Source organism: Buteo buteo, chromosome 8 (genome assembly GCF_964188355.1).
Source record: "Buteo buteo chromosome 8, bButBut1.hap1.1, whole genome shotgun sequence".
NCBI lineage: Eukaryota > Metazoa > Chordata > Aves > Accipitriformes > Accipitridae > Buteo > Buteo buteo.
In genome coordinates, this window is record NC_134178.1 from 11,192,053 (window position 1) to 11,215,916 (window position 23,864).

Consider the following 23,864-nt stretch of genomic DNA (forward strand, 5'->3'; position numbering starts at 1 on the left):
TTTGTGCAAGATAACAAAAGCCTAACTTTAAAAAAAAAAAAAAAAAAAGGCTGCTATAAATATTACTTATGAAACTCCAGTTTCATATTTTGTAAGAAGAAAGAAACAATAAATATTTAATGAGTACATTACCGTTTGCCAGCTGACAATAAGGAATGCTTGGCATTAAAAGGTATGCAGAATGTTAATGCAATAATAGTGGAGTAAATTGACCAAGGACAATCAATGGTTACCTAAAGGAAAAAAGGAACAAAGTTCTTATTTGTAATGGTCTTTGGCATAATGATTTTGCTTTTCTTCTCATTTCTAAGCAAAACTTTTCTCAGCAAGCATCTGCATCTAGTGCATTCAGAAGGGGAAAAAGAAAAAAACGAAAATTTTAAGAGATCAGTATGTCAAAAATTAATCTGACAAAACATTAGCTTTTTGTTTTCCTGTGAGCGGGATACAAAATCTTGAAGAAGCTTTTCCTTTGGAAACTGACATACCCAGTTCTGAAGACTAGAAATAAAGGAAGGGGAATAGAAGAAATAAAAGATAAAAGGACACTAACAATACCAATAGCATCTTACTACAATAATCTGGTATATGGTCAATATCAAATAAATTGCTATACGATCTATTACTGACATGTATTTAATATATTAAAGTACTATAAAGACAAGCTCAAAATATTTTTAAAAAATGTATTTAATGTATATTTGTTTTAACTTGAAGCAGCACACTTAACTGAAGAATTTCTACTGAAGTGAATGCTGCCATTCTTCCATGTATAAAAATATGTTGTTATATATATATATGCTTTAAATGCAGAGAGGCAAAAAAAAAAAAAAAATCTTTTATCACATCATATTTTAGCAATGCTAGGCTATAGCTATTCCTTTTTACCTGACTCTTCACATACAAGAATACATGGCAGCACACTTGGTCAATTTTAACAAGGAGTAACACTGTGAAAGGTGATGGTTTCAAGATCATTTTGCTGTCACAGCTGAAGAGCTTCTTTCCGTACTACTTATTTTATTCACCTTTCATAATGAAAATTAAGAGGAAAAGTTACCTCCAACTAAATAAGGTGACAGCTTGAAACACTACAGTGTTAAGTACCTCAACACAGCGTACAGATTCTTTGCAAGTGGAAGAAATATCTTTCCTATGAGTTAGAAGGGAGAATTTAAAGACCACCATGCCACCTTTCACCAAGACACTAGTATACTTCACCTATACAAACTGCAAGTGTTAGAACATTAAAACTCAGATTACTAGCCAGTGGAACAGCTGGCAATATAGTAGACATATTTTCTATTTCTGTTTATATTTATGTTTTCTTTACATTTATAACATTTGCTATGATTTTTGCTTGTACATCTTTCAAGGGAAAATTAGTTAAATGCAAGCAGGTTCCCCCCTCCATCACCACTGCTTCTATTTTGTGAACTGCATGCCCCTGTGATCAAATAGATTTTGTAATAAAAACATTAAATTACATCTTACTTTTTGGTCAACAGTAGCCATGCAGTTGTCCTGTTTCTGCTTCTCTTTGTTTTTTCTGTGAACTTCTTTATTTGTAGTATTTTCTTTCTCCACTGCAGATTCTGTGGCTGATGGCAAATACATGACTTCTAGTTCAAATTCAATCACATGATATGCAGGAGCTACTGGCAAACTGATGCTTGTGATCTTTTCAGAAGACTGAATCCTTAATGATGATTCTGAGATCTTTTCTATAGTTGCATAGAATGGGGGAAAAAAGTAGTTTTAAAACAACACATTCATCCCTTCCCAATTTCCATTTTAATCTGTAATTAAGTAATGAATCTAGACTAAAAAGCTAAGTGTCATAGAAAAATACATGGTGCCATAACCATTTCCTTAGCAAGACCTCCATGTCTGCAAAAACAGCAACAAGAAACCATGTTATATAACTCCACAGTAACCTCTTCAAATGAGCTATAATCCACACATCTTAAATACCACTGCTGTTCACGCTTCCCAGTAATAACGCTCTATCCTTCTTAAACTGCAGGAAGGTAACCATCACATTCCGTGCAGTAGTCCCTTCCACGGTTCAAGAACGAACTAAGATGACAATTTGATAACAAGCTTCAAACTAGCTAAAGAGCTACTTTAGTGCATCATATGACACCTATTGAAGTTTTTACAATGTCCTGGACCTCCTTAGTCTCAAAATTTCACTTCAAGCAAACCTACAGCTCATTGAACACACATGCAGCAGTATTCTTAGTCACCATTCATCATCTATCTTTAAAATACTACACATGGGATGCCTCTGTATAATCTATTTTAATCTTAATTTCATCAAGTCTATTAAGACTGTTCTTCCCATTTATGTAAATGTTGCTTGTGTTTGAACAACTGAGGAGACTATCCAGTACTTCTGCTCAGAAAAAAGGAACTAGGATGTCATCTGTTTAAATGAAATACCAGGCAAATGAAATGTTCCATTTACACAGAGCACTATGTAAAAACCTACTTACAGCTACTTCACAATACAAATGGTCTAGTCAAAACAGAGCCTGCATAGTAATTTGAAAAAAGACAGCGTCAGTGTTCTTAATACTGTAAGTACAGGTTTACTTCAGGATTATTGATTTTTCAGCCATTTAAAGATTATTAATTTTTACTTCATCGCTTACCTCTGGTGTTAGAATAGATCACTGCCTTGCTCTCTGGATGGTACAGAATAGGCATGGCATCCGCGTTACTGAGCTGCAAAGCATCCCCATTCTTCATGGTGTAGTGACCAGTAGTCACTGTGAATTTCACCTTCTGAGGAATGCCAGCCAAAAGGCTATCTGAAGAAGAGAGCAGAAATTGTTAACAGATTCCAGTACTTATCAGTAGACCTACTTATCAATATATTGCTAACAAACCTTAGCACTAATAAGGTTTGTTAGCAGTATTCCCAGACAATGTGACACATGCTAGGGTAATTTAAAAGTGTGGGGTTTTGGTTATGCAACACATTAAACCTAGTTCAGATACATCGTTGTGGAGAAACTGGTTGTTTCAACGTGAGTCACCAGAACCACTGTTTCTTGGATGGCTTAGAGTAGCTGGCTCACATACTGTGTAGCTCTGGCAGCACAGAATTCAGTGAAATACAATAATCCCAGAGAATTTACTCAGATTTTTGTTAAGTTATCCAGGTCGTAGACAGCTTTAAATTTTTGCACCGACAATGCCAGTCATGCCCACATGCTGTATTTACATAATCAAGGTAACAAGAATGCCAATATGCACACAGATTTTCAAGTATCTGAATCACAACCATCAATTTCATAGGGGTAGTTAATTTGCTTAATGCCCAATACACCTGTCCTACATTTTCCACACACCGCAACCCCTATAACTGGAATGATAGCACAAAATGCATATGAACTCCTCAACTGCCTCAGTAAATAGCCTGAAAACAAAATCACTATTAACTTCCATTTATAAACTTTAATAAACCCTACAAGTAATGCTCAGCTATCCATGAAACCAATGGATGTATTCAGTATTAAATTTTTAACAAGTTTGTATTATCACCTCTAGTAGAGAATCCCAGTTCTTACACATTTCTTGTAAATACCAAAGAGACTGCAGTGTCACAGAACTAACCAATAAGGAGCTCAGTCAATTACAAATTTAAATATTTGCTTCTCCTAATCAGTGTGGCAGCTCAAATCATACCTGATATTTAAGTGACACTACACATTCAAATTCACGTTCAAAAGTGACACTACATGTTTCAGAGCCAAGCACTGGAATTAGTTGTTGAAGACTAGCCATCATTGACAAAGCATACTTGATGGATAATTTGAAAAGTGAGAATTTATTTTAGACTCAAAATTAAGAGTAAGGCAAAAAAAAAAAAAAATCTGAGTAACATTCAAGTCAGAAAACGCTTTATCTAGTCCCACAAGAGTAGAACAGAAATCATCAAAACAACTTCAGCACAGCAACTGTACCTACCAGTCATCGGTTCCACTTTTAGCTGGGGCTCCTGAGAATATACATCATACTGCACAATTGGGTAAATATGAAGAAGGACAAACTGTACTTTTCCCACTGAAGTGCACAGTTGCCTGAGCGTGTATGTCCCAGGTTCTTTGGCCTTTGAAGAAAACATTTGAATGGATTTTTCAATTTAGGAAATACTTCTAGAACATACCGTCTACTAAAGAACAGCATGTTTTCAGCTTATTTTTATCAGATATTTTGCATTTGTAAATTAAAATGACAGACTTGTTCTCAGAGTAAGTGACAAGATTTTCACAAAGGAGCACCTTTCGCCCCATTAAGACAGAAGCTCTAGAGCGCTGGCCAATTCAAGAAAAAAACATTGTAAGTAACAAGTACCAATAATCAGAATTCTAATATAGTAGCTATGCTGTCAAATTGTTATTTTGGGGTGCTTTTTGTCTTGTTTGTTGGTTGTTTTTTTTTACCCCCCTCCAAGTGCCACATACATTAAAATATTATTATATTTATTAAGTACTGAAATGATATTTAGCAAGCAGTGAAGTGCTTATTTGGCTAACATTCATAAAATCCTACAACATTTATATAAGGTACAGCTTTCCGCTCAAGCTATCGATTTCACACACTCCCCCCACCCCTGTGTGAATGCTTACAAAAAAGTAATACATACATATTTAATTTCAGACTCTTCCCTTACACTGAATAATGGGATTCTGGATGTTTTTTTGATATTTTTATAAAAAGCAAATCTGCAACATCTGCTAGTATATTTATTCTTGATTCTATTTGCTCTTAGCTACTACTGCTAGGAAATGGGGAATGTTTTCTTTTTCCAATGTAATACATAAATATTGATGCTGGGTATAACTAAAACTAAAGATTAAGATTAGAAGTTATGAAGAAAGGCTGTAACAACATTCAAACCTCACTTACACAGTTATTTACAAAGTAAATCCTGACTGAAATTCAATATTATGCTTTTTGACATTAAAGTCACTAAATTTTATCCCTTGAATACTTTATAAGCAGAAAAACATTAGTAAAGTTTTTCATAATATATACATACTTTAAACCTCAACATGGGATGGGAATATCGGTCTGAAGAATTTAGATAATGCTTTCTGATCTCATTTACAGCTTGAAAAAATACACTGGAAGATTGCTATCAGCATAAATAATGCTAATCATCAGTCTATGATCTACAGAAAGAATCAAACTCCCTCTGCATCTCAGAAGCACAGTCATTCCTCTTTCTGCAAAAGTAGTGCAATTAAGCATTACTGTAAGAAAATTTAGAAAACTGTCAGCAGTTTCCATCCCCTGGCCAGCTATGTAATCCAGTAGCAGTGACACAGTATACTACTACAATGATAACAGATTTTTAGTAAAGAGTTTGTAAATACTGCAGCTCAAATCCAGAGCAGCTTTCATCACATTATCTAGTAATACACTGTCAAGATTGTAACATATTCAGATTTTCCCTTTAAGGACAGATAAGTCATGCTTTGACAACTGTATAAAGATAAGTAGGATTCACACTGAGCAGTCTTCCCATGCAAAGTTCTTTCAAGAAAGAAAGGTTGGGAAAATAGAAGAGTTATAAGCATAAGGCTGTCCATCCTCCAATAGCCACCAGAAGCATGCAGAACAAGGCAAATTTAAAGCAGAGCTATATCTAGCTTTTCATCCATATCTCTTCTTCCACGGTTTCAGACTGCTTCCTGGTCCCACTAAGCCAAAATCCCTGCTCAGAACAGTCTCTAACAGCTTTCTTTTAGTAAGGCTCCTTCATCTGAAATCCAGTTCTACATACATGTTAATTTATTTTACAGAAAACTACATCTGCAGCCACCAAGACCTCTGACATCTCCAAATCCTATTAACTTGTCCCAATCGTTTGAAAGATTGAGAAACCTAAAAAATTAGGTCAGTAGGGAGTTCAGATGACATTATTGCCTTTTCACATTGTATCATCAGGGACTTGAACTCAACTTCCATCTTGAGATACCTGCTATCCACACAGGTTCCACAATGTGTGTGTGCACACATACCAAGCACATCTCTTTAGAGCTTTCTGCCCCAGCGCTGGAAGAACGGAAAAAGCAGAGTATGTAAGCCTATAGAAAGCTTCACTCTAAACAAAGCTCTACAAGACAGAAATTAAAAATAAGAAAAAAGAAAGAAAGGAGAAAGTTAAAGTCTCAGGTGGAGCACCTAAAATATGCTAAGAATGCTACAGAAACCTCCTGGTCAGCTCTGTCTAGCTATCAATTTTTAGTCTTCAAAACCTGATAGGCAGATTCTTATTTCAAAAACAGTTTTAAAAAGGGACCAAAGCTAATTTAAACCAATTGGAAAATGGCAAAGCTAGCAGGCATATATACCATATGTGACTGCAAAATGCTTTCTCTCTTCATAGCATCCATACCCTTTCCAATATACAGGCTGGATAACACTCAGAAAATGAAGCAGCTCTGAAACACCTGTTACATTCCTCATTGGGCTGCCCCATCTTTTGTTAATCATTCAGATGCTGCACTGAATTTCTCAGCATCTTCACTCAAATTTTCCCTACTCTGATGTTTCTTACTGTAGCATTGAACTGTACTAAATACTTCTCTATGAAGGGTTACAGAGGTGGGGAAGGAGATAGAAGGTATTTAAAGAAACCCAAAGAACAGAACAACGTGATAATTGAGGCCAGAAGCTCCTGTTCCTGGAATGCCAAACACATGGTAAAGTCTCACTTTTGAAAATGCTTGGCATTTCACTTCCTAGGACTAAGTCAGCAGGTAAATGCCTTTCCCCATTTCATTAAAACAAGCAAACAAACCACAGATCACCAAAGTACAAGGCCACAGAATGAGTGGTAATTTAAAACAAACAAACAAAACAAAACCAAAAAAACCCAAACCCTGAACAAACAAAAACCAAAACCCACCACCACAACCGACCAATAGGCTTGGTATTCAAGGCCTGCTGATTTCCAGGTACTATGCATCTAGTAGCAATGCATTATGAACAGAAGTGATAAGCGCCACTGTCCTTAAATATTTTAGCAATTACTGGGAGTACTTAGCTTGCCAGGCGAAGAATGGAAAGATAAAAAGGATTACTCCAAGTATTAAGCTGACTTAGAGTGCATGTATAAGTTGGGAATTGAGGGAGTTACATATACAACACTATAAGGCAGATGCAGGACTGCAATACATTTTCTGAGGGTGGCATTTAGATGGTGACACCCTATTTTCACAGCTGTTTGCTCATGCAGATTTAGGCTTCCTGTAGCAGAGAATACTTATGTTCCTGTCTTCTCATTCCTTATGTGATTAGGACACATAATGGGTGCAATTTAATTCAGACATCTTCTAAATTCAAATATTTGAAGCTGACCTTAACTTTGTCATGCTTCTTGCAGGTAGGTTTACTACATCCACCAAGTGAAAAAATATTCTACCACCCTCCACAGTGAAGAACAGGCTATCAAGCAAATTTAACCACACAGTCACTTAACTAAGGGCTAGAAAATGCATTCCCATCAAAATTTTTAAACTTTATTCTCAATAAGCTCAACAGCAAAGGCAGACTTCATGAACAGTACATCACCTTCTATATGAATTTATCAGTTTAATTTTTGGCAGCAATAATCAAGATGTTTAAAATAAGTTTTGGAAGGCTGACTCAAATGACTGCAAATATGAGAGTCACCTGTACATTTTGGCACAAACACAACAGCCTTCTTTCAAGGGCAATTAAGGTCTAGAACAACAAAAAGCAAGCCACAAGGGGAATGGCATCACCCAAGCTGCAACAGGAAGCAATACAGGCACCACTTGCCAGCACTATGCTCTTCCTCAGCCAGTGCTTTTTAGTTCTTCTTTCATGAGTGCTACATTCACTCAACTATAAAAACATACCTGAGTATTGAATGTTATTTTATTGACCCCTGGTTCCAGTATTAAGTTGCTGCATTTCAACACATGAGCCCCATCTTCTAAAGTCACCCCTGAGGGCAGATCCAGCGAACTGCTGCTCTCTTGCCTTCGTAGTAGCATGTGCACATTTTTGCATATAATTCCTGCTGTGTTCAAAGAGTTATCTGAGGGACTCCGTTCATACATTTCATATAGCTCCAGTGCCGGTAAGTTGTTTCTTGAGAAAGGAAAGCCTGCAACTTCATTTGGAAAGCTGATAACACCATTGGAAGTTTTGTGCTTAGTGAGCCACTCAGCTGTTTTTCTGTAACTATTTTTTTCAATGCTGAAGTGAACATGGATGGCAATCTGATCCACTTGGACAGGGATGGGCATTTGGCTCAGCAAAGTCAACTCAATAGACAGCTTTCCACCCACATGGACAACAGCATTTGGAGGGTCAAAATGGAGAGTTTTCAACTGCGCAAAGGAGTGCATAGGCAATATGACCTTTTGACCTGGAAAGATAGAAACAGGGATTTTATTCTTCTCCAGCACTAGTGGAGATCAGCAAATCTTTTCTCCTAAAAACTTAACTCCTAGAATTTAATGGATCAACAACTTTTCACAATCAATCCTTTCACAACAAATCAATACTTCCACATTTTAGTTTTATCTTGCATAGAAATGAGACTTACTTGTTTTCTAACAGTTACATCTGCTACAATTTTAGTACTCAGACTATTAAGGACAGCTAAACTAAGAGATAGTGTCTAAACAGAAGTTTAGCATTTCACTACTACATAAAGTATTCTAGATGAACACAGTAGCATAAAGTGACAAACTTCCCAGAGTGTATAAATCAAGAGCAAGTACAAGTTTAAGAAACTAATGTTTGGACTGGTGCCTTGAGCCATCAGCTTTACCATACAAGGGTTTTTGATTCTTTTTTCTAGATTCCAAAAACTAACACTGAGGCAGTACCAAAATTTAATTAAGAAGCAAGTCTAAAATAACATATTACTTATGGTACATCCATTCATCAAGAAAAACTTCTGCACAAAAATGAACAGTCTTCAGATCTACAGGTAGTATCCCATATGAATTGAATTATTAATATCTGAGGACAAGGTATTATTGAAGCAGCAAGAAGAATAAAGAGAAGAGGAGGGACAGTCAAAATAATAAGCTGCAAGTGGATGGGTACAGATCTAACATCAAAACCAAAGTAGTATCAACACAGAGCTGCCATCTGCATTCCAGCAATGTAGAGAGAAAGATAAGTTAGGAACTGAAAAAAACCCAACACAAGATAAATTATGAGCTGTCAAAGCAGAGAAAGAGATAAGTGAAAGAAAAAAAAAAAAAAAAGACTTTCCAGTATTCAGGATGAAAATGTTAGTTACCCTTTCATCTTTGACTATTCTTATTTATTACAGAAGTTTTATAAATGCTCTGGCGATGACAAGAAAAGAACCATGTTGGTTCAGAAGTTATATACAAGGGAATGAAAACAATCAGAAAAAGCCTTCCAATCTACTTTTAGGGAAAGATCAGATTAGAGCAGCTTAAGTATTAAACCTTAAGTTTTGAGTAAGTATTTTTCAGTATTAAGACTTACCTTGGTTCTCTGCTTGGTGATTGGCAAAATCTAGTATTTCTTGGCAAAAGCTTTTGCGTTCATCTTCTGTTAAGTGATTATCACCAGCTAAAAGGCTGCTTGTTTGAAGATAACTAACAAAGTTAAGGAAACGTGAGGTAGAAACCTACAACATTCAGAAATTTGACTGAAAACGAGACAGTTCAAGTACTGCTTTTCTAATCTTTTAATACAAGACCTGCTTTTATCATCACCACACTCTTCTATTAGAAAAGAAACAAGGGAAGATTTACTATAATCCGAGAATATTGCAGAATCTCTACTTTTTGCAGACCAACTAAAATATGATCCATTATTAACCTGTGCAATCTTCTCCCATAAAGATTAGTGAGCATAGAAAATTCATTATTTGACAATAAATACAGCATGCAAGTTAAAGACCCAGTGTGTTGCATTACACTGCCCAACATTTAGAACTAACTTAAGTATTTGATTATATTCCAATTTACTTGGCTGAGAATCTGCCAGCTGTTACAGCATCATCTACCATAACTAAGTCATAAGACATTCTTTATACTTTTGAGTGCTGGGGATACAAATGCTCATACAAGTATTTAGCTAAGACTGCGATATTACTGGCTCAGATTCTTTAAGAGCATTTGCACTGAAGCAGAAAAATTTAAGAGTATTTGAAAGCGATGTAAGAATTTTCAAAGGAGGCAGACATTTACAATTTCTAAGCCTAGTTCTAAAAAAAAAAAAAAAAAAAGCCAAACAAAGAACAAAACCAAAAGCTCAAGTGATTTTCAGCTACACTAAGATTCCTAGTACTGTCACTTAGAGACTAAAATATGAGCTTCTTAGGCAAAGAAAACAAAACAAAACAAAAACTCAACAATTTTTTTAAAAGCTAGAAGAACCCATTCAAAAAAAGCTGTCTTTCCTTGCAATTTCCACAGGAACTGTCCTACAGGAAGTACTCTGTTCAGCCGACCACCCCAGTTTGGAACACCTAGAGGAATTCCACTTATAACTATGGCACTAATGACAGCAGTACCCTTCCCCCCAAAACGCCAAAAGATAATGAAAATTTGCCATTTTGCTATAATACACCAACAGTTCAGATAGAACCAAGTTACTTAATTTAGCTACCAAATCTAGGCAACAACACATGGGGCTAAAATGAAAAGCAGAATTCAAATTGTGCTGTTTCTAAAGCCAAAAAGAATACAACAAAACACCCAAGGCCAGTCCCCACACACCCCCCTCTCATCTTTAAAGTAGAAACAGTACAGCAACACAGACAGATTTAATATTTAAACAAATACAGTTGCAGCGGATAGAGTTGGTGTGTGAAAATAATGCAGAGTACCAAAATGAAAAATTTGAAGCCTGCCAAACATCAGGATTGGGCCAAATCATTCTGTCAAAGTATTACTTAGCATTTAAGTGGCATTTACAGAGAATATTTCATTCACACATTGAAGACTGAGCTTTTACACAACTTAAAAGCAAACAACTCCCACTCCCCTTCTGAAGCAGAGATTAAAGCCAGAAATAAAAAATAAATAATAGCAAAAAATACTAAAACACCACACACCACACCAAAGCCACAAGATTTTCACCTTCCAAGCCTCTGTTTTAACTTTTAGAAAAAGTCACCATTACAAATACCAGAGGAGTCCTTGTCAGGGCAGATACAGGAAAAAGGTAGTAGCAGTTATAGAAAGCAAGCCCAGAAATTGAACTCCTTAATATAGGAAGACACTATAATGCTAAATTTACCAAATGAAAAAACAGTATCACATAAAAAAACTTCCATAATGAAGTACAAACAGAATCATAAAAAACCTCTATGGTATCTGCTAAACTAATGACAAACTTCACACTACCCATGTTGCACCACTCTCTAGAGCCTAGACATATTTAAAATGGAGAGCAGCAACCATATGCAAAAGATTTTAAGTGAACCAGATGTTAAAAAAATACAAATGAAAAAATAAATAACTCAACCCTCCCCAAATGAACAGCAACGATGGAAACAAATAACTCAGCTGTCTGATGTTTGGCAGTCTCTACTGTTAAATAAATTTTAGAGATACATCAGAAAAATAATCAGAAGTATCATTTTCTCCAGTCTTGATTTTTCTGGCTCCACCTTTTAGAGGATACTTTTCTATTTGCCCAAGGTGTTTCTGACATTCAGCTAACTGTTTTCTCGTATGTGTGACGAGCAATGCCCAGCCCTCTGCAAGGTAAGTTTTCAGCGCTCCTTGAAGATAGATTTCTGCCTTCTGTGGACCTTTCTTCCTCCTTTAAAAATAAATGAGTACAGAGTGACATAAGAACCTTTGCAGCCATGAAAACTCTCTACACATTTTAAAAAAAGTGGTGACGGGAGAGGAACATTGCATATGAATGCAGAACAAGATGCAGTGAACCATTATGCTCTCTGTTTTGCTGGTAACAGATCAACACATTGGCCCACCTTTAAGCAGTTCACTTAAGCAAGCAGAACTACAGTTAGTGTAAATATACCATGTCAATGAAAGGCTTCATATACAGATCTATCCCAAGTCAGAGCAAGTGAGGTGAAGCTACCTCCCACAAATGCGACAAAAGCCATCTTAAGCTTCTGACAGTTAACTAAAAACATGCTTACTCAACAATTTTAAAGCAGGAAAATGCTTCAATGAAAATATAATTTTATCACTCCACAGCAGTTCCATGGTAGTCTTTAAACCTAACATTATTCCCTCAGGTGAAAGTTTAAGTTAATTTAGGAGAATCTGTTGCAGCTAGAAAATCAGATTGCTTTAGTAAACATAGGTAAGAAGCATGCCCAAACATGTTTTCCCAAAAAAACCACTGAAGACTCCCAAATTCTTCTAATTAAGAAAAATAAAATGAAACAGAAAACCAGTGCAGGAGGTTCCTTTAGTGGAATTTAATAGCAGGGATAAACACAAAATATTTGAAAATTAGGAATAAAATCACTGTAAGTTTCACAGTGGGGGAAACAAACATTTTGCAATTATAACCTCAAATATAAAACTGATTACTCTCCAAAGAACACGTTTTCTTGCTTTTCTTAGGTACATATAGACCCATATGTAGTTAAGATATCTATAAACTTTGAAACAAGTCAGAAGCCACATTACAAAGCAGGCTATAGTAAATGCAAAGTTCTTTCTTCCCCCCCTTGCCCCACTGCCCTTTCCTCCCTAGGAGAAGAAAGGATCAAGCTAAAGAACATAGGACAGTTAAAGGTAAGAGTACTACATCATGAGGTGAGAATTAGGGTTTGATATAAAGAGATTGCCAGTGTTCTTTTTTCTTTCTTTCTTTTTTTTTTTTTCGTTGAAATACAGTCTGAAACTTAGGGTATGTTTACATTTTTTAAAATTTTAAAATTCCTTTTTAAATACAGCATATTTTCCTCAAGAATTATATTCAAACTTTTCAAAGCTAATGCATTTAAGACATTTTAAACATTCATTTACATATAAAACTCTGCCAAGTCCTTTCCCACAAGCTTAGCTGAGCGAATTCTTCCAATATTTGTGTACATTTCAATGGTGGCATGGGACAGATCCTGTTCAAAAGAAAAGAAACTATTATAAGCTTTATGTATGTTTAGTAGCTATATGGTATTTCACACAAACTCATAGCCAGTAACTAAGTTACTACAACAAAATGACCAGAATGCATCACTTTATAGATTTCCCCTTGCCCCCAGCACATAACATAGAACAGTTTATAACAGGTCATCATCACCTTTTCTGCAGTTGCTCATTATCCTGTATCCATGTTATAAATAGCAGAAGAAAAATAGCCTATTAAAAATTAGATAAGGCAACTCAAAACCACCAAAGTAATAGATAAGATACAGTTTCAAGCACTTCTTTACACTCCAATCCTCCTGTCTTTTTTTGAAAGCACCTGTTTCTCAGTGACTATATGCCATTAGATTATCATTGCAGGATTGTGTAGTACATCATTCCAGGATACACCACAGCATAACATATTTAGAACAATATTAGAGCTTGCCCCAGAGACTCATGACTAATACCTTAAAAGCAAATCAACTACATATAGAACGTGGTACATGATTCTTTCACTAAAGCTGCACATAATACCATTAAGTACATGAAAGTTTGCAGTATGCAAACATACAATTAAACACAAAATGCTAAGTTATAATCAGAATAAGTATTTTCACAAGAGTACCTTAAAGGAATTTTGCCTGAAGCTATGCAATCCCAAATTGAAGTTTCTCAGCCATCTTTAAGCTTAATTTCCAACGCAGCCACACTGTCTACGTGTCACCTTCCTCACCTTGCCCTAAGCTTGTAGTAACAGTAACAAACCTTTCCCACAAAATTAGCAGTTAGAACACACTGTACACCACTACCAAACTTCTTTCTCATGTATATAATAATCTCTGGCCTGATACATAAAAACATTTCACAACGTATTTACAAACCTGCAGCCTCTTCAGTCAGCAACCTTCCACAGAAGTTCGTTCTCCTTCACTTAGTATATTAAGAACTACTCTATCCTTCAAAACAAATTGCTTAAGAGCTTCCAACTGCCTAAATATTTTGCATAGTATCCGTCAGTAAGCTTCTATTCCTATGGGGCAGGAAAATGACCTAAAATGAGCTCCAAAAGCCTTTTTTAGGCTATTTTTGATGTTTCTTACGGAGAGCCTAGAAAAACCACTTCTTTCTTTAAGAACTCACAGCAATATCCTACAATAAACTAAGTGATCACTCCTTAACAGATTGGTATAACCAGAGAGGTCTTAGACACCAGCTACACATACAAATGAAAAGCTACATTCCCCAGATTTGACAGTCTTACAAAAGATTCTGAAGTTGTTGCGTTAGACTAGTCACTGAATGAGAACAAAGCCTTTTCTGGTAATAAAAGCTCATCACTTCTTGGTTTCAACATGCCTGAAAAGCTGCATTTTATTTTACAGACTCATTAAAATTTTAAATTCAAATAAATTATCTTAGCTGTACCTAGAAATTTTAACTAATTCTATGTTCTTCTCCACTGAATACATGGATAAAATATGGGTAGACATAAATTGTATGTATTTACATGACAACTACATAGAAAACAATCTTTTATTGTGCATCTGATATCTAGAATTTCTGTTGCATAGAAGTGCAGTCAGAAATACAAACAGGAATGGCAATTCTTCCATTGGCAAACTATGCAGATCCCACTTAGTTTCTTAAATTTAGGAAGATACTGCTGAATTTAGCAGAGATCTTCAGGTGCAACTTGGAACTGAATATGTAAGAGCAGCTAGCAATTCTGAAGATTTTAGTTCTAGTCCAGCTATCCAACTGGTCTTATAAAGAAATGAAGTATAAAATTGAAACCTGGTATCTTCAGACAAGAGACTTTTTCTTTCAATAAAATTTTGTAAAAATAAGTACTACCTAGTTTTCAGATTAAAAAAAAAAAATTGCTCAGTTTTACTCCAACATTTCCCCAGAAAACTTTAACAACAGTACTGGAAATACAAGAAATTTCAGAGGAAAATTATTTAAGGAAAAAACCAAACACCCCAAACCAAAACACACTCTTGTGGCAGTCAGGGTTTTGGGAGGTTTATTTAACAATCTTTTATTAAAAAAAAACCAAAAACAGAAGATCATGACAATGGCTCTTCAATAAGGGAGCTGTCAGGAAATAAAAATGAGTATTAAAGCACAATGAGAATTCTAATGTTTCAGTCTGTGCCAGCTTCAACTCTATCATCCACAGATGTCCCACAGTTTATATAAAAAATTCAACAGTATAACTTAAAACATGCAACACCCATTGCAAGATGCAAGTCTAAACCATTTAAAAGGAAGCTGAATGTCGGGGGATGCAACGAGCCTACGGAATTCCTGACAGTTCGAGAACAGCGCGACCTTGAGCAGCTTGTAGTGTATCCTTGAGAGTCTGGAAAGATCCGAGAAGACCAGTACAAAAACAAGATAGTGATAAGAAGAACCGTCCTAACGAACTCACCAATCATGAATTGTTAGTTACTAACCAAACCAATCATATACTAACACATACTCAAAAGAAGGGTATAAAAAGGTGTGTCCGTCTCTACCGCGACAGCTGAATTCACACATCAATATTCTCCTGGGGAAGATTCAATTAATTCTGAATTTTGGGATAGCAGAATATGACAGCCATGACATTGGCTTTTTTAATAAGTACGTATACATACTTACAGATAATAACCTCCAACTCATAACTATAAATATTAAAGTTAATCCAAATATTTGAAACTCAGGGCCCATACAGGGGTCCAGTTGTAAAACAAATCAGCTTTGTTGCATTCAGTGTGTAAGCAATAACCTTTGATACCAAAATACAGAAATACAGATTTACATTCTCAATGTTTCCTTCTCATGTTTGAAAATTTTAGCCCTATTCAATCTATAACGTAAACACGCAAAACTAATATAAATAACCAAAACTCATACTTACTAAGTAGTGTTTTTCAAAAGCTTCTACAGATGATAAGGCCTCTTTAAGTTTCTTATAAGGGCTCTGTGATGCATTGGCTTTAGAAAAAAGCAGAACAAGAGGTGTCACTTAAAAATACATTCCTACTTTAGTAACACGCTTCCCCGCCCCTCCCTCCAGCTTTTTCCTTCAGTAGAAAGTAGAGAGAAAACTTAAAACTAATTTTATGTGGGTAACGTCACCAACACTTCGAGACAGATCATGAGTTCCTTCCCCAGGCTCTAAAATAAGATCAAGAAAGGCTGTTTCACAACTCTGTGTGTGCATGCACATGTGAGTGATGTTCAGGGTAGCAGGGTAAAGGCAAGCAGCAATATAGTAACTGTACTAACTTTTCCACACAATACTTCATAAGGTTTATTCAACCTGGAAACCCACACAATTGTACTTAAATACCATATTGTACCAAGATATTCTCACAACTCCCCACTGCTGGATTTATAAATCAGCATGACAAAAGTATATTGTAATTTAAAGACATTTTACTAAGTTAAACAACGTACTTCAAAAGAAAATGGTTAGCAAGACCAAGTGTTTTTCTGAAATAGCTTGCTCAGTTAAAGTCTTTGCCAGATCAAATACGTGTCAATATTTCTAGAAGAAAAGCGCCCCCTTTTTAAATAAATATAACAGGCACCGTAGCACTGAATTAGGAATCATACATCATCAAACCTGCAAGAGCAAGTGAAGCGTCAGCCTGTCAGCTAATGCTTCAAAGACACTAATTGTTCTAGCATATTTAACATCTGAAAGCTTCTTCCCTTCAGAAATATCTTTGCGAGTGATAAAATCCACAAGGAGTAAATAAATTTGATTCTTCAGCCTCTCAATATCACTTGTAGCTCCAGTTGCAGGTTATCTATTTGCATCAGATCAAGGATTTTCCAATTTCTTTTTCAAATAATTTTATTTTTAATACTTGTCTGAAACTATTAAAAACTTTATTCAAAACCAGTACTGTTCAAAGACTATTTACCTAAATGCTGATAAATGAAACATTAATGGAAAAACTTATACTTGCAACAGTAAGAAGGTGCATCGATAATTTAAAGTACTAGACACACATTAAAAGAACTTGTAAGAGATAATAGAGTTCTATCAATGTTTATATGTAATGTAGGGATACTTGGAAATTATGACGACTGATGTATTTATATACTGTGTATTTAAGACAATGTCAGTTATTAGAAAGAATGCGTACATTCCTGGTAATACCTGTTTCAGGGCGTTCTGCTCCCAACCCTGCTAACAGATCGACAGTTCTGTTAAGGTCTTCTGAATTGGGTCCCTTCTCTGACACAAGTCCACACAGATAACCCAGGGATTTTAACTATAAGAGAAACCAGATGTTTTTCAGTAGGCTACAAAATCAATATAAAACTCCTTTTATTCTATTACATCATTCCTACAATACAATTCCAATGCTGTCATATTTTACTGCTTATAAGATCTGTATTACAGTTGCTTCATGGGAAGGAAATAGAGAACCTTTCAAAAGTTAACTGTTATTCTCACAGTAGAAATTAATTTTATTAAGAATTAAATGGCATACAAGTTACTGACTCAAGTAACACTGGAACACATGCATATACACGCACATCCCTACATGCATAACACCTAACCAGAATAAATCTTTCTGTTTTTCCATATAAAAATAGACAAAGCTTGAGATGTTTGGCAATAATCGCTAAAGATCATTTCTAATAACTGTGTCTGTATTTTTGAAAACTATATAATCAAGAAATGCAGGCAGTCTCCAGTACACTGATTAGACAAGCTTGCAAATTCACCTAAAGTATTGTATTCAGGTAAAAACCTTCTTGCAAAAGAGACAATTAGCATAGCTAATGGTGTTCAAACAGTGCCACACAACTACCATAGAATTCCTTCTAGACAGCAGCTGGTACACTTGATACCCAGAAATCAGCAGAGGATACCGTCTTAAAAAAGTTCAGTTCTGTTGGTCATTTGGTTAATTCATTTAGAATAATTCAACTACAAAGGTAAGCCCACAAAAGAAAAAAGGTCTCAGCTTGTCATATTACTCTACACCATATAAAATGGAGATGATCATTAACTTTTTTTTTAATTCCACTTAATTTTGTCATTAGTTGCTAAATTTCTTTCATTCAGTCTGTTCCACCTTACTGCTACTCATTATCCTACAATTTTTCCCTTTACCCTTTATGTTAGAAGACCTATGAACAGGAGGAACGTTTCCAACTCAGGTATACACCTTCCACAGAAACATGTAAGGAGCATGGGAAGAATCTGATGCACCCATCACCACTTTAAAGAATTATTTGTTTCCTTTATTCTGATCTCACCCTCCCCCACCTTTTTTTAAACAGTAACTCTTCACAGTGAAATTGTCTTTCTCTGCTTTTGTAATAAGACAAGGATCTCCTAGGGTCAGCCAGAGGATTCCTAAGTCTACTGAAATATGAACAAACTAAGAAACAGAAATCTACAGGCTACGCAAACAAGAGGATGAGCTTATGTCAGTCTTCAACAACATCCATGAAGATCACAGTATGCTATTTCAGTAGTTTCTGGAGTTTGTCATCTTTCTAAACTGTTTTTCAACAGTGGAAAGCAGTAGCAACCTTGGACACCAACTCTTTCATAGAAACAGAATAAGTAGAACTTGAAAAGGTATTCACATAATCAGGGAGGGGGCTTAACCAAACTGAAAAGGCCACTTTACAACTTTTACTTTATGGTAAGGGGTGGTAAATGAAAAATTGCAAATTATTACTTATTTGCCTCTTTCACAAGCCGCCAAACGTAACACCTTCAGTGAAGTTAGGATCTATTACTACCATACTAACATAATGAAGACATAATGAACTCTAAAGAGATTGCTGTAATCTATATTTATAATGGTAAATGCATCCAAATCCGGGCAGCTTCTCCTGCTATAACTGAAGTTCGCGCTCGTTCTCTCAATCAACATAGACTGAGTTCTTTCTGGAGTTTAATTAGCCAGTCATTATCAAACTAGTGGTGAGGGAGGGGGGACAAAGAGGTGAACACACCCTAGTTATTCCCAGGTCTCATCTGACAGTGGGAAAAGTGGATATAAACCTGGATGTCTCATCTAGACTAGGCTCAAGAAAATATACCGAACCCCATATTAAATTCCACAACAAAGTGCAAAATCTGTTCCACAGAAACAAAACTGTAATACCACACCTGCAACACATCATTTGCTCACCTTCTCAGTGGCATAACTCCATAAGCCAACTGTGTGGGAAACATTCGCATCTATTTGAGCCCTATCACAGCAGCCTTCTATTCTTTGTAAGACTTCCAAACAACTCAAAAATACCCAGCAATCCAAAGCTCCAGGAGGAACAGAGACCTGAAGATGAACAGATAAAATTAACTGGAAAACAAACATTAGTCAGATGACAAAATACTTTCAGCAAAATACTTTTCTTGATACAATGTAGCAGAGCCTCTTGGACAGCTTACTCTAAGAATACACAAAAAACAGGCCAACTCTCACTACCTCCTGAATAATTTATATGTATTAGTTCATGAAACAAGGACAGCTAAGCAACTAAACAGTGATTACATTAACTAGATTTGATACATTCACTAAGATGAAAGAGAAGGAAAAGACGACTAATAGGTACTAGTACTTGGAAAAACTCCAAAAATTTGGACTAAGCCCAAGGAAAGCAGAGTTAGGAAAAATTTCTGTAAATATACTACTACTTTCCTAAGGAGACATCGATCTAACTGTGACTGACATTAAAAGTACATTAAGAAGTAGATTAAAACACCTGAAAAAAGAAATTAGTCTAAGTTTCCTTCACAACAGTAAGTTTGTTAATCAAAGGATAAGACATCTGTCATGGACAACTAATTAAAGAATGGAGATAAAAACAAACAAACAAAAAAACCCACATAGAAAAAAAAAAGAAAGAAAAAAATACCAAGAAAGGATTATCAGTCAGGACATGATAGAGAAAGACAGGAGATTTTGATACTAGAATATTTCAAGAATCAAGATAAAGATGAGCATAACTAAAGATCTGGAATATAATCACAATAATGATGTCTCAAAATCCTGTTCATAAACAATGCAAAAGTATTCCTTTTAGAAAGACTATGGAAGTCTTGAAACACATAATAAACTAGGTAATTGACTAATGTGAGTCAATGTGAGGCAAGTTCAACGTGCAAGCACAATGCATTTGGAAAAAAAAAAGATCATCTGAATTCTGAAAGAATTTTCAGGAAGAGAAAGATCATCAGAGTAGTTTAGATTTGTGCTATGTCTTCAGTGGTGTCAAGCCACGCTAAGAGGTTTGCCTGTATTATGAAAAAGGATCACAACAGGGATAACTACATGGCATGCACAAGTAAGTGTCACTGTCTCACCCTGAACACCCGCATTCAGTTTGGATCACCACATCAAGACAGAAAAAGCAGAAATAAGAGACAGTGCAGAGAAGAGCCCTGAACATTAGAGGCACAGGACAGACTTGCAGTGGAGCAAAAGGGGAACTGCAGGAAGTACCTTCAGAGATTTAGGAGGCTGCATGTATTTGTTTTGGAAAGAAAAAAAACCAACCACACAACACACACACAAAAAACATACTATCTATGGGAATTACATGTTAGTTTTAGAATACATGAAGGTGTTGGCAATGCATCTGAAGTAGATTTTCTGGTTTTAAATACAGATGAACAGATGGAATTTATGGAACTTACTATCACAATGTCAGGCAAAAGTTAGCAGCTACTGTTATAATAGCAGAGATAAAACTAACAGAGAACCAGACACCCATGGGATTAAGGACATGGATGAGTCACAAGGTGAAATCCAGAAATATTCTCATGCACACTATGCTGTTCTTAAAGATGTATTTCAATTCATAGACATCTGTGGTCCTACATGGAGGATGATCAGTGTACAACATCCCTGATAAAACCTCTTTAGAGGATTAAAAAACACCAACAGAAACTAAAGTATGGAAGGAGGAAGGATAAAGCATGAAGGCATGCAAGATGACAAAAAGCTTTGAGCACTGTCACTTGTTTCTACCTCTTTCTTCTGTCATTGGATGAGATAGCCAGAGACACATACGTAACCCAGAAGAGTATTACTGGGCACCAAAAGGAATCACAAAGAATGACAAAAGGCAATTAAAGCAGCGTCCAACTTGCAGGGCAGTAAGAAGCCCTACTGTAGATATTATTTCTAGTTCAAAACTGCTTTTTGTTACAGACTACTAGCCTGCATATCAGCATATTAACCGCTCTGCCTTATTTTCTGCAATACAACACTGTTATAGATTCAAATGATGGGAACTATAGTTCAAGTGACTGGTAATAAATGCAGGAAAGAAGGAGACAATTACCTACCATCTTAAGAAGTTAACTTTCCAGGTGAAAACTAGAATATTTTAACTAAATACAGGTTTGTTTTTTGGATGTGATGTCTCCAAATTTCTTTCCAAAGACATCCTCATGATGAAACACTCAACTGTAGCACTGTCACAATCTGTTATTACAGCATCATTTTGATAACTCACAGCCAGTGCTTACTGTATTCTGGTCACCGACATCTAAACTTCAAAAATCTTGTTAGATCATCATTGGATAAAATCATTCACATAATGGAATATATTACACTGACTCACTTCTAATAGCTTGAGTTCTTGCACACAGTTGTGAAGAAGCTCCAACGCTCGCTGGGAAACCTCCCATGGCCTCTGCAGGAAGATTAATAACGTGCACTGGCGAGAAAATAGGTAACTACGCAAGTCCAGTAGAGTAGCTTCTTGATTCTGAATTAGCTCTCTCTTCTCCATGTCTATTGGTTTTCGGAGAATTAAACCATTCCAGCTTCTCACTGGCTGGCAAAAAAACGTCAGCCAGTTTGCACCATCTAAGTAAATAAAGTTAATATCCAAAAATCAACCACTGCTTTCTATCAAAGCCTCTTCTTCCTCCCTCCAGAGATTGCAAGCCGGTTTATTCTTTCTAGAGTTTATCAAATGGATAAGTGACTTAAATGTCTTAACTTTGAAAACAAAACAAAAAAACAGCAGAACTTACACAGCTAAGTAGATAACTGAATCTCAGAACATTCAAACCCCATAGGCATTTTGTCTTAATTGCATATTTGTTATTAGTATAGTGGCAATCAGTTTGTAATGTATTTCTTAGCAGTCAAGCCTACCTGAAGTTCAAAACAAACAAGCTTTATCTACTTTAGTATTTCTTACTCAGCCATCTTGGATAGATGTGCCCTGACTTCCAGGTACAGCATCAGGTTCAGTCAGGACAAATATATTCCACTGCAATTACTCCTGCACTATATTTTTACCAGATTCATAACACATACCTGATTAAAGCTGTTATGTAACAACAACATATGCTTTAGCTCATTAAATCAGTTTAATGCTACTTGATACTCCTTGCACAATAATTTTTCTTGAAGAGCAAGTTTAATCTGCACTACAGAAGATTTAACACATATTTCTACTCAGTTTTGTAGTGACTACCAAGTGCCTCATGTAATTTGAGGCAAAACTGAATGCAGTTCTTCAGGACGCTCTTTACTGAATAACTTAGCAGTCAGCTGTGAAAACAGCAACTGTATCTCAACCAGATCAATACTTCAGTAATTACAGAGTTTCAGGGCTCTGTTTGTAATGATTATCGAGTAAAACACAGGTTTTCAATAAAAATTGCTTCTAAGCCTAGGAGATTAAAAACAAAACTTTAATAGACTATAACTGATGTTATAGTCTTGAGTTTGCATACAGCATAAAACAAGAGCACAAACTGCCTAGTGCATCTTCACTGCAATGTACCATCTTTTTCTCCCATGTACACATATGGTACCCAAAGCACTGGGTTGTTTAGCAGAAGCATAGTGAAGAAATTAATACATTTAACATTTATTTAACATTTTAAGACACTTACCACCAGCCCCAAAGTTGACAACATATTGAGAAAACAAGGCATCCAGTTCATCATACTGCACTAGCGCATCCTCAAATTGCTGCAGCATCTCAAAGACAAAGGCCAGTTCTTCCTTTTGACACACAAGCAATACAAGGAGCATGTTACTGATATTAGCCATGTCTGGTGTTACAGCCTGCCCCCATCCATATATATAGCTCTGGGAACTACTTTTTGCAACATTCTTCCCCTTCCAGTATTCACACATATAGGAAAACCTGCCACTGTAGCAGATGCACCATTTCTTCCTAACACAGGGAAGTTCACAAAAAATTAAGTCATACAGCTATGCCAGTAAATTTTATGTATCCAGATCCTAACTGACTACAAGATATTGTTCATACACCTATTAAAAGTTCGAGTTTCAAAAAACAAAAAAAATTGCCGAAGACTCTTCTCCCATAATAATAATAATTTCTTCCCCTCTGTTTACACTCTGAAGACACTAATTGCAGCATCAATAAAGATTCAGTTGTACACAGAGAAGACAGCCAAAGTGGCAAGTAGAAAAAGTCTGAGAATTAGATATATCATATGCAAGAGGTAGCGCATGAAGTCAAAGGAGACATGAAGATGAGGTGGAATTGGTGTGGAGAACAGCACTGTACAGGCACCTGAAAACTCCACAGGAATCAAGATACTTAGTTCTATTGAACAAGAGTTTCTTGCTTTTCTCTATACCAACTAAAACAAAGACATATTTAGAAATACAAAAAAATTGAATTCAAGGCATTCTTTATATGGATTACTTCAAAATAGACACTTGTGTAAAAATTATCTTCATACATACTGATAATAATCTAAACAAAGAAAGGATAGCAACATTC

The 23,864-nt window shown here is 35.8% G+C and overlaps 1 protein-coding gene across 4 annotated transcripts in view; it reads right to left on the reverse strand.

Moving 5' to 3' along the window:
- The window catches only part of TRAPPC10 (trafficking protein particle complex subunit 10), a 44,129-nt gene that overhangs the window by 6,368 nt on the left and 13,897 nt on the right, over positions 1-23,864 (reverse strand). For all 4 annotated transcript variants that reach the window (XR_012651257.1, XM_075033607.1, XM_075033608.1 and 1 more), the window contains exons 6-18: positions 22,999-23,110; positions 21,708-21,955; positions 19,268-19,414; positions 17,266-17,380; positions 16,012-16,088; positions 13,005-13,096; positions 11,674-11,814; positions 9,523-9,635; positions 7,905-8,419; positions 3,979-4,120; positions 2,658-2,816; positions 1,495-1,724; positions 133-233 (exon numbers count right to left, since the gene is read on the reverse strand). Coding sequence is in view for 3 of the 4 variants with exons in the window: in XM_075033607.1 (XP_074889708.1) it covers positions 133-233; positions 1,495-1,724; positions 2,658-2,816; positions 3,979-4,120; positions 7,905-8,419; positions 9,523-9,635; positions 11,674-11,814; positions 13,005-13,096; positions 16,012-16,088; positions 17,266-17,380; positions 19,268-19,414; positions 21,708-21,955; positions 22,999-23,110 (2,192 nt within the window). In the remaining variant the exon portion in view is untranslated. The remainder of the gene's footprint in view (positions 1-132; positions 234-1,494; positions 1,725-2,657; positions 2,817-3,978; positions 4,121-7,904; positions 8,420-9,522; positions 9,636-11,673; positions 11,815-13,004; positions 13,097-16,011; positions 16,089-17,265; positions 17,381-19,267; positions 19,415-21,707; positions 21,956-22,998; positions 23,111-23,864) is intronic.